This window comes from Rattus rattus, chromosome 9 (genome assembly GCF_011064425.1).
Source record: "Rattus rattus isolate New Zealand chromosome 9, Rrattus_CSIRO_v1, whole genome shotgun sequence".
In the NCBI taxonomy this organism is placed as follows: Eukaryota; Metazoa; Chordata; class Mammalia; order Rodentia; family Muridae; genus Rattus; species Rattus rattus.
In genome coordinates this window covers 63,404,595-63,415,177 of record NC_046162.1, presented here as the reverse complement: position 1 = coordinate 63,415,177, position 10,583 = coordinate 63,404,595, and the positions used below count along the sequence as shown (strand labels likewise).

Sequence of the window (10,583 nt, the reverse complement as noted above, 5' to 3'; positions counted from 1 at the left end):
AACCTAGCCCTTAGGAAGATGAGGTAGGAGTTATTTTCTCCAAGTTCCAGGCCAATCTGGGTTATAGAGTAAGACCCTATTGGTGAGCCTGGGACAGGACTAAAGAATAAGCAAGGCTATGGCGGCTAGATTTATGTGCACGTGACATAAAGTAGAGGCATCTGAGAGGAGGGAGGGATCCTCAGTTGAAAAACAATGCCTTCATAAGATAAGGCTGTAGGCAGGCCTATAGGACACTTTCTTCCTTCCTCTTCATAATTTACTTCCATTTTATATGTGGATGTTTTGCCTGCGAGCATCATCTGTGCACTACATGCATCCCCCAATTCCTATAGAGGCCAGAAGAAGGCATCTGATCCCCTGGAACTAGAGTTCAGACAGTTGGGAGCCGCCTGCCTGTGGTGCTGAGAATCCAACTTGGGTCCTCTGGAAGAGCAGTCAGTGCTTTTAACTGCTGAGCCATCTCTTGGAAAAAATCAGTTAGTGATTGATGAGGGAGGACCCAGCCAATTGTGAGTGGTGCCATCCCTGGGCTGGTGGTCCTGAGTCCCGTAAGAAAGCAAGCTGACCAAGCCATGAGGAGTAAGTAGCACTCCTCTGTGACCCCTGCATCAGCTTCTGTCTCCATGTTCTGCTTCAGTTCCTGACTTGGCTTTCTACAGCAGACTGTGACTCAGGAAATGTAAACCAAATGAATCCTTTTCTCCTCAAGTTGTTTTTGGTCATTGTGTTTCATCACAGCGTAGTACTCCAACTAAGACAGTTCCACATTTCACCCTTGGACCGTGATACATCTGGTCAATAAAAGGACAGTTCCACTTGAGGAAGGGAGAAACACCCTCAGCCCCATCTGTGACTTGAGTTCTCGGGCCTTGCAGGGTGTGAGATCCCACTCATTTTCTACACGCAGCCTGTCTGTTGCACTCCTTCCTTTCGCCCGCTCCTCGGCCCCCCTCCCTGCCTCTGTCCCCGCCCCCATTGTAAATATAAAGCGCTGCCTGGTTCGCAGACTTGAGCAGCTACATTCTGCCTGCCCCTGCCGCACAGCTCCATGGTCCGGTGTAGGACGCTGGTGGCCGCCGCCCTGGCGCTGCTCCTGACGCCAGCCCTCGCGTGGTACAAGCCCGCGGCAGGATCCCACCACTACTCGGTGGGCCGCGCTGCGGGGCTACTGTCGAGTTTCCACAGGTTCCCGTCCACGCGACGTTCCGAGTCTCCAGCACTCCGGGTGGGAACGGTACCTCTGCGCAACTTGGAGATGCGCCCAAGCGTAAGAAGCCTTGTGAGTGCAAGCGGGCAGTGGGTGGCGGGAGCTGGTGGGACAGGGGCGGGCCCTCAGCCTCCACCGCCTACCCAGGCCCTGTGTGTCAAAGATGTGACCCCGAACCTGCAGAGCTGCCAGCGGCAACTCAACAGCCGAGGGACTTTCCAGTGTAAGGCGGACGTCTTCTTGTCGCTGCACAAGGCTGAATGCCAAAGCGCCTGAACCCCAACCCAAACCTCGACGCTGCGGCCACTGACTCCCCCTCCCAGCCACCCCGTTACTCCCAGTCTTGCTAGCACAGGCCCTGTGTGATTTGGCTCCTGTGGCCCCTAACTCCCACCATGCTCCAAAATGAATAAAGAAGCAAAACTGTCTCTGCTAAGGGTTGCTGGAGGAGATGGAGCAGACACAGACAAGTGCTCTTGTGAGTGGGTGCCTGGCTGAGTGCGTCTCTGGGTGAACGATTGCTGATTGCTTCATTTCTCTTCTGTGGCCTGGCTGGGTCTTTCCTTCTTCTACAAAGCCAGAAAGGGGATAGAGTCCCCACCCCGACTCCAGAGTCTGAACAGGTGACCCCCTTCATAGGCACTGGGCATAGATAGCTCCTAGCAAGCCATTTAGAACAACCCCCAGAGGATACTCAGACCCCACCACCCTGCCCCTCAGTCTTTCACAGCCACCAGTGTCAGCCCAAGTGCATAGGTTCTTTTTAGAAAGCCCTGCCTCATCCCAGGTGAAGCCCCTCCTTTGAAGGACTAAGCACTTAGCTACTGTTGTGTGAAACAAATCAGAAGACAACTGAGGTGTGCAGTTCCAGAGCAAGGGCTGAACTGCGCGGGAACCCTTAAGTCCACCCATAGCACCAGGTAGAAGCTTGGCCTGACTGCCTTTCATAGATGACAGGACTCAGTGGCCCCCCTGGCCCGCCCCTCACATATTCTGGGTCACAGAGCCAGGTGAACAGCTGACCATTTCTGCCTCCAGCGGTCTCTTTTGCTTTGCTTTCCCTCTATCCCAGGGCAAACGCAGGTAGGCAAGTGCCACCTCAGGTTCCAGAGCTCTGGTTTGGGTCTGCTGTTGAGGGCATCCTCCTCTCTGTGGTGCCCTCATCAGCCACACCTCACCTAGAAGTCATGCATTAGAGCATGCCTGCCTGTACGGCGTCACCCTGGGGACCACCCTGGGTCCAGGCAGCAGCACACTCAGATGGCTTCCTTGACCTGAGACTGCTTGGGTTATTTCACAGCCCCGGGATCCTAGTGCGGGCGCTACCATTCCTAGCAGGCAGCAGGGTTGAGGTAAGGAAAAAATGCCAAGGACTTGTTCAGGCTGGAGGTAGGTGTGCCCCTTCTCCAGATCCTGACTCTAGGTTTGAAACATTCACAAGGGTCTCCTGCCTCAAAGGGAGACAGGGCAGGTCTACGCTTCAGCAGCTGACAGGGCATGGGATAAGAGAGTTCCACCAGAATCGGTGTTTGGGAGGAGCCTGGGCCTCACCATTCCTGTCAGTTGCTTCATCACTGAGCTGGTCTCCCCAGAATCAACCATCAAGAGGCAGCTATAGGGGCCTCCGAATCCATCTGCCAGGGTACCCAGATGTAGCCAATGGGAGAGCCAGGGGCATGCGCACAAGCTGCCGAGCTTCCCGGCCCAGCACTCCCTTTTCCAAAAGAGCTCTTCCTGTGAGTGGATGTGGATGGATTTCCTGCTCCTTCCTAGGGCGAGGAGCCCACCGAGCACTTCCCACTAGGCTTTATTCAGTTGAGCCAAAGAGGTTTACATCAGCCACTGAGGTACAAACGAGGACCAGGAAGTCTGTGCGGAGGGCAGCCACGCTGGCCCAGCCATCTGGGCAAGTGCATCTTCTAGGAGTCAGGAATGGGGTGCTAGAACGTGCCCCAAGGTAGAGGGTGCCCACGAGCAGGGTGGCCCAGGAACAGAGGTCCCCAAAGCCTCTGTACCTTTCACCAAAGCTCGGTGGGCAGAAGTGCAGCTTCCAGTCAGGCAGGAGGGGTATCCCCAGCCAAACTGGGACAGTGGCAGTTGGAACCCGTGGATGCCAAGGAGACACAGTAACACTCCTCCAGTCACAGGTGCCGTCTGCTTGTCCTGTCCACGGGGCTGCCCCGCTGGGCTAGCTACCCTCTCTGAGCAGCTCAGTGGAAAGGACCGAGAGCCTGCTGCAGGCAGGCAGGAACAGCACCCTCAGCAAGGCCAGTTTCCTTTGGGATTGTGTGAGCTGACACCAAGACACAGAAGCAGAGCAGGGCAGGGAGAGATGAGGTGGGCACAGGGCAAGGGCGTGAATGACGTCTCCGGGTCAGAAGCTAGTCAGTCTCCCCTCTGGGCTGTGCCTCCTGCTGCCTCAGGGCCTCCAGAAAGGCTAATTCCTTGGCTTCCTTCTTCTGATTCCGTGCTTCGTACTCCAACCTGAGGCCAGACAGGTATAAGCTGGTCCTCTCCAATACTGGGAGTTGCCCACTGCCAACCCAGCCAGAAAGGGAGAGGTGGGAGGGGGCACACCTGTTCTTGATGATCCTTTGCACAATCAGGTCTGTAGTGAGGTCACTGCCACTGTCAATCTGACAGAAGATGCCTCTTCTCTTGGGCTCCTGGAAGAGAAGTGGGAGGTCAGGGCTCTCTTGACCACAAAGACAACCTCCGCCCATGATGGGAGACCAATACAAGCAAGGATGGTTGCACCTACTTCCCAGAGGCAGCCCAGGCCAGGGCAACCCACCTCGTAGGGGTCAGACCCATCCCTGTCGGGTACAATTTCTGTCTTCCCATGACACACCAGGTCCACCTGGAAAGGGAGTAGGGACAGTTGACTTCCTCTGAGTTGATATGCCTGGACCTAAGAAAACTGGCCCAGGCTGGCCCAGGCAGGAGCCTCTGGGAATGTCGGTTGGCATCATGTTCTGTTCAGGAGGACTTCAAGCGAAACCTCACCTTGAAATGATTCAGGAGCTCTGCTGTGACGGAGTACGGTGCCCCAATCACCACTTCTGAAACATACTGCAGAAACACAGCCACAGCTCACTCAGTCCTTGTCCCTGGTGAGCTGGGGCTAGAGGGTGGCAGAAGAGGTCCAGGGGAGTGGGGCAGCATGGCTGGGGCCGGCGGGGAAAGGGGATCCCCTGGACTCCTCAGTATGGGGAAAGAAACTGCACCCAATCGCCTTGCCCTGGCTTCCAGTCCACTTACCCGGCAGGCCAGCACACTGAGAGTCCGCTCATGCAGGTTCATGATGGGGTAGTTCTTGCCCTTGTACCGGTTTACTTCCTAGGGCCAGTGAGTTTGGCTCAGCTGGAGGACCTCAAATGAATGGTGCCTTCCCTCCCAGCTGGCTGTCATGGGCAGAAGCTGGGAAAAGTGCCCCCTCTCATAGGAACACCCTAGGCAGGGCTGTCCTGGACTCCAGAGAACCAAGCTTGCCTTCGATAGGCACCTGGAGCCTCCTCACTCCGTTAGAGGCCACCTGTGCCCAACACTGACCCCAGCAAGGCCCCTTGAGGGACCCCATGGCCCATCAGCTGATGGGGTGCTGAGAAGCAAGCAAGGAGGAGGGCAGAGACCTGGTCAAAGTGTAGGCCGGCGATGACGTAGGGCCTCTTGGCTAGCTTGTGCACCTCCTGTAGGAAGTCCACGTGCCCGATGTCTATATCCGGATTAAGAAGCAGTAACTAGCTGAGTAAGATGGTGTTCTCTTGCAAACCCAGCACTTGCATGGCAGAGCAGGAGGACTGCAAGTTCTAGGTCAGCCTGGACTACACAGCAAAGTTCTGTCTCAAGAGAGCAAGACCTGGGGTTGCGGATTCAGCAGGAGATCACACGCCTCAGATACGCAGAGCCCTGTGTTCCACCCCCAACCCCATGGATGGAGAAGGGGAAAACAACAACCAAGGTAGCAGTGTTGGGCTGGTAAGGAAGGGACTCTGTCCACAACAGCCTGTACCCAAGGGACTCTGGGTCATTCTTCCCGACCAAGCCCGTACCCACTACCACCCGGCTCAACCCTGGAGCCTTAGAGTCTATGGGTCCCACTCTGTGGCATGACTTGAGGGTAGCAGAGGTAGTAGGATACGGAACAGGTCAAAGGCACCAGCCACATAGATGACTGTCTCCCCGGGCTGGGGCTCCTTCCCAGAAGCAAACTGGATGATCTTCTGGGATGTCTGTAGGAACTGGGACACCCCTGTCCAGGGGCTCTGCCCCCCGGGGCACTGTTCGTCAAGAGAAGGAACCAGTCAGTGTAGAGGCCTCTATGTGCGCCCCTCACCCAGAACCCTCCCCTTGGTCATTCTTCTGAGCCCAGGGCTCCCTGTGCCCCTATTGTAGGTGTGGGTGATGGGAGATGTGCCGAGAGCATTACAGGCTGGACTCCCCCCAACCCCAGCCTGCAAATAACCCAGCAGCACAGCTGGGCGCTATGTCCAGGCAGGCACTTGGGGCAAGGGCAGGGACACACCATGGTAAGGCCAAGCAGGACCACTGTAGCTAGCAGGACTGTGGCTCCACCCGGTGGCCACAGAAGATACTGCCGTCAAGACCAGCTCTGCCTAGCAACACGCCACCAGGAGCAGGCGCAGAGCCCAGTGGCCAGCAGACACAGCCCTCTGGGGGACCCGGCACCCTGAGGCCACCATCTGGTCACCTGGGAGGAGACTTCTGAGGAAAGTGTGTCCCCGGCAGGTGTCGGGTGAGGGGGCTACAAAGGGAGAGAGGGCCAGGCCATTTGGTTAGATGCCACCTGTAGGTGGGCAGTCCTTGCTCCTCCTCCAAGAAGTGGCTGCTGGGACTGGCCACCTCTTGCCTGTCCTCCCTCCCAGCATCCACTAGCTGGCCAAGCCTGATGGTCAGTACCTGGTCAGCACTGGGAAAGAGAGGGAGGAGGGCAGACACTGACGCTCTGGGTCAACCTTTCCCCATGGGAAGCCTAAGGGAGGTGGGTGGGGTTGCTGCCTGGAGGCTAGTTAAATGTCGGCTGTACTTGCAGAATGGCCTCAGTAAGGCAGGCTGTACTCACCTTGCCAAAACTGTCAGCATATTCCCGGTACTCAGAGGACATCTCCTGCACACAAGGGCAAGAGACTAAGGGACCTTGCCCTCCTGACTGCCAACCCTGGGACCAGCACACCACAGCCCCGGAGCCCACTAAGGGGATGGATGGTCAGGGAGAGAAACAGGATAAACCCGAGGGGTCATTAGGAGGTGCCCCTCCCTCCCCGCTGTGCCCTCAACCCAGGGACCATATCCCAGACCCCATTCCTTTGGACTCACCTGGCTGCTATGGTGGGCCTTGGTCACCAGCAGCATGCGACCCACGAGGTCTGTGGTGGACACACCCTGGGTGCGTTTGCACTCTCTGGGACAGAGGTAAGGTGGAGGTTTTCATCCAGGATACGCTCCTGAGGCTCTGCTATAGGCAGAAGCCACCTGAGGGACACGACCCTAATCCAGGACCACCCACAACAACCCACAACAACAACAACAACAACAACAACAACAAAAACGGATGGGGCAGGAGTAATGGGCTCCTATTGGTGACAGGAGCAGAGGGCTCACTCCACTGTACAATGTGACTCCAGGGGTGTAGACAGGCCACACTGAGGACAGGACAGCTCTGGTCCCCATTCTGATGCCGTCCTCTCTGGCCTCTATTACACCCAGGCCCAAACCTTGCTGTACATTCTCTGGCAAGGGAGTCCCTGGCTGCTCTGTCCCTGTAGGAGCCACTGGACACAGCTGGCTCTTTAACTCACAGTTAATTAAAACAGAAAGCCAGCCCTCCAGGGGCACCAGAGACACTACTGAGTCTGCGGATGCCCTACAAACAGAGCTGATCAAGAATTGCTTTGCCTGGTAGCCATGCACAGAGGCCCCGGGGTCGGCCACACAAAGCATTCCGTCCTGACCTTTCCAGACCTGACTGAGGGCTCAAATGCCTTGCAGGGTACAGTCAACACAGCAATGAGAGCTGGGAAGGGGGGTCTCCTCTTGAGCGCCACTCCCTGGACCTACCTGTACCTCCCAGCCTGCTTCACTTCCTCGTAGGTATCTCGGCCATCTACTGTCAGCGTGATGTCATCTAGAGGCGACAAGCACACAGAAAAGGATTTGTTTCTGCTTTGTTATTTTGAGCGGGATGGGGGTGGGGGTGTTGCTGTGTAGCCCAGCATGACCTTGAACTTTTTTGGGACAAGGATTCTCTGAATAACCTTGGCTCTCCCAGAACTTGCTTTATTTATAGGCCAGAGATCTGCCTGCCTCTGCCTCCCAAGTGCTGGGATTAAAGGTGTGTGCCGCCACCGCCCGGCTGACCCGGAACTTTGAGCATCCCTCTTTCAGCTTCCTCCGTTCTAAGAGGATAGTTTTGTGCCATAAACAGGGATTCTTAACTCAGAGCCCCGAGGCACCAGAACTCCTTGTCCCCAGCGAACCCTTTGCCATTGCCCTGGGGGATGGACCCAGAACTTTCTTGCCTGTGCATAGGATGAGCTAACATGAGAAGAGCTGTCTTGCTGTCTCTGAGGAGCTGTCAACAGGTCTGACTGCCCAGCTCACCCCCACCCGCCAACCTCCAGGCCAAGCCCACTCACTGCCATGAACGCAGAAGTCACAGTTGTGCTTGTCCAGTGTCTCCAGTGTGGTGACGTAGGGAGCAGCCGGTACCACTTCATCCACCCACTTGATGGCCTGTACCATCTTGTACCGCTCCTCCTGGGTAAACACCGGGGGCCCCTTATGCTTGGCAATCTCCTCTATAGGGACAGCAAGGGACGAAACAAGGTCAGTGATGGCCGTGTCTTCAGGGGCTTTGACCTCAAGGCTGCACAGTGTGCAATGGTATGCAGGGGTACACCTAGCATCAGCCCACAAGGTGGGACCCCATGTCAGTAGCATAGTCCTTTGGCCAGCACCTGTGCTCAGGGCATCTACTGGTTAACAAGGATGCCCTATAACTCAGAAGAGGGATCAGCCTCTTCCGGTTCAAGAACCAGGGTAGGGGCAGGCAATGCAGCTGAGGAGACTCTCTCCAGTGTTGCCATAGCTCTCTCTAGATGGGACCAGGCTGTGTCACTTACTAAGCTCTGAGTCACCACTGTGCTCTGGGGAAGGATTCAGGAACGGTTCTGCCCGTGCCTGCCCCACCTTGTTTGCCCTGCAGGCTTCATCTGCTGGACTGGGTCTCAGGCACAGAGGCCCACACCTTACCGTCAGTATGCACGCCCACGATGAGGTAGTCCCCCATGGCCCGTGCCTGGCGTAGCTGGTTGGAGTGGCCGTAATGCACCATGTCATAGCTGTGAGGACAGACAGGGCAGTCAGGTCCCCTACTGATCTTGACAGGAAACTGGGGGTCTTGTGTGGGGTACGGCTTTGTTCCTTGAGAAGCCCCCACCAGGGCTCCTGGCCCAGATCCCAGAGTGTTGGGCTTATAGAGGGGAAGTCTGTCCTCAGTTGTCCATACCCTAGGTCAGTCAGTGCCAGGTCTAGCAAGAGTGGCAAACTCAGGTACAAGGTCTGGCTCCCGCCACAGCTCTTCACCGACAAAGGTTTAGCCATTTCCTATGTCTTAGACTGTCTTTGCCCTGTTAGTGCCTCCTGCTACGGCCGGGCACTTCAAGCCGTTTCTGCTCTTTCTTTTCTTCTTTTTTTAGACAGTAAGGTCTCACGTAGCCCAGGCTGGCCTCAAACCCCCTATGAAGCCAAGAATGGCCTATGACTCCTGACTCCATCTGCTGGGATTCTCACCAAAAGCCAACTGTTTGGTACTAGGAAACAAATGCAGGAGTTTGTGCATACGGAGCAAGCATACCAGCTGAGCGACATCCCCAGCCCACGAGATACAAGACACACTCGAGCTTTGAAACCAGAGAACAGTCCTGAGTTGGGTGAATACTCTGTTCTACCCTGAGTCAAGTGAACAGTTTCCCCGCCTCCAGGGCCTGGCTTAGCTCTGAGAGAACAAATGCCTGTCACCTGGCACTGAGCTTTTATCCTCAAATCTAGGTCTGGCCACAAGTACACTGTCAAGGTCAAGCTATGCAGAAGCCAGCAACACGCTGTTCACTGAGTGTGTCCCAGGGTGTACTGGGACCACCTGTATTGTTCTCCATGGGCCAGTGCTGGGCCACAGGTTCTGCTCTGTTTCCTCTAGAATTCTAGTGGGGTATCATCAGGTGACATGAGCACCGGGTGGGAGGTGGGGCAATGGTAACGGGTAAATTCTGGGACAGCCCTTGTGCCCACTAGACAGGCAGGGCAAGATCAGAGGTCAGAGTCTGCATCTGGGATTGTGGCACTGGGCCCAGTATTGTGGTGGGGCCAAGGTCATAGTCCACTGACACGAAGTCAAAGCCATTGCTGGTGACTCAGATGCAGAAGAACAGAAGGGGGCTGAAGTTGTAATTCAGTGATGGACCACTTGCCTGTACATAGCATATAAAGCTATGGATCCCATCCTCAGCACCAAACCAATACAAACTAGAATCGAACAAAGTCTAGCCTATTCCGCCCCGAATCCCCTGAGGAGCCCTGGTGACCATTCCGCATCCTTTCTCATCCACCAGGGGTAGGCACGACGAAGGGCTGAAGATGGTTAAGTTATAGAAAGGCCAACATTTCTTCGGCTTGTTGACAGCTCCAGGACTTTCTTAAAGAAACGTCACGGGCTGATTTGACAGAGAATCTCTTGCTCGGCCTTCCAGCCCTGGCAACCTGGGTAAATGCCTTAGGCGATCAGACAGCCGTATTTCCGGTTTTCGGGAAGTGCACCGTCCGATGCACCCGCGTCTGCACGCTACACTCCTAAGTGACCGGAGGCCAGGTTGCCTCGTGCGGCCTCAGAAGACTCGGGATCCGCCAACCGCCGGTGCGTGACGCCGAGGTGACCGCCCGCCCCTCGCCGCCCCACTCACCAGCCATCGCACCACACCCGCACGGTGCGCTGGCCGCCCGGACCCTTCAGCCCAGCAGCGCCGCCAGCCCCGTGCCCGTTCCGGATCATGGCACCAGAGGCCCCCCGCAAGTCCTGGCAGCTCCCGCGACACACAGCACCGTCGCCCCGCCCTCGACGCTTGCGCGTGCTCACGCGGGTCTCACCCGCTAGGCGCAGCCAATTGCGTGCACCACCCGGGGCCCCGCCCCTAGCCGGGCCACACCCCTCCGCCCAACTTGAGCGGCCAATCGCCTGTGTTGCAGGTGGCCCGGCTTTTGCATCTGACTTCTCTACTGGTGAATGGAGCAGGCTTGTACCAAGAGTGTGCCTGCGGCTCTCCTCACGCCTTAAAGTATTCCTAGGGGCTGGGCTCTT

The 10,583-nt window shown here is 56.5% G+C and overlaps 2 protein-coding genes across 6 annotated transcripts; one reads left to right on the top strand and one right to left on the bottom strand.

The window, feature by feature from the left end:
• Positions 1-859: 859 nt before the first annotated feature.
• Npb (neuropeptide B) lies at positions 860-1,646 on the top strand. 3 transcript variants are annotated; one of them, XM_032912914.1, is made up of 2 exons: positions 860-1,262; positions 1,314-1,646. In XM_032912914.1, the coding sequence occupies exons 1-2, from the start codon at positions 1,052-1,054 to the stop codon at positions 1,484-1,486; spliced, it is 384 nt and encodes a 127-aa protein (XP_032768805.1). In that variant the 5' UTR covers positions 860-1,051; the 3' UTR covers positions 1,487-1,646. The 3 variants fall into 3 exon arrangements, with proteins under 3 accessions (XP_032768805.1, XP_032768803.1, XP_032768804.1); XM_032912912.1 differs by having other exon boundaries at positions 871-1,282; positions 1,358-1,646; XM_032912913.1 differs by having other exon boundaries at positions 876-1,270; positions 1,358-1,646.
• Positions 1,647-2,951: 1,305 nt separating this feature from the next.
• On the bottom strand, positions 2,952-10,356 carry Pcyt2 (phosphate cytidylyltransferase 2, ethanolamine). Of its 3 annotated transcripts, XM_032912785.1 has the most exons (14): positions 10,189-10,352; positions 8,483-8,571; positions 7,867-8,028; positions 7,289-7,355; positions 6,548-6,632; positions 6,294-6,338; positions 5,922-5,975; positions 5,352-5,490; positions 4,843-4,925; positions 4,472-4,549; positions 4,217-4,282; positions 4,005-4,070; positions 3,788-3,876; positions 2,952-3,694 (listed from the first exon to the last, which is right to left on the bottom strand). In XM_032912785.1, the coding sequence occupies exons 1-14, from the start codon at positions 10,275-10,277 to the stop codon at positions 3,592-3,594; spliced, it is 1,215 nt and encodes a 404-aa protein (XP_032768676.1). In that variant the 5' UTR covers positions 10,278-10,352; the 3' UTR covers positions 2,952-3,591. The 3 variants fall into 3 exon arrangements, with proteins under 3 accessions (XP_032768676.1, XP_032768677.1, XP_032768679.1); XM_032912786.1 differs by lacking the exon at positions 5,922-5,975; XM_032912788.1 differs by lacking the exon at positions 2,952-3,694 and having other exon boundaries at positions 3,813-3,883; positions 4,004-4,070; positions 10,189-10,356.
• Positions 10,357-10,583: the final 227 nt, after the last annotated feature.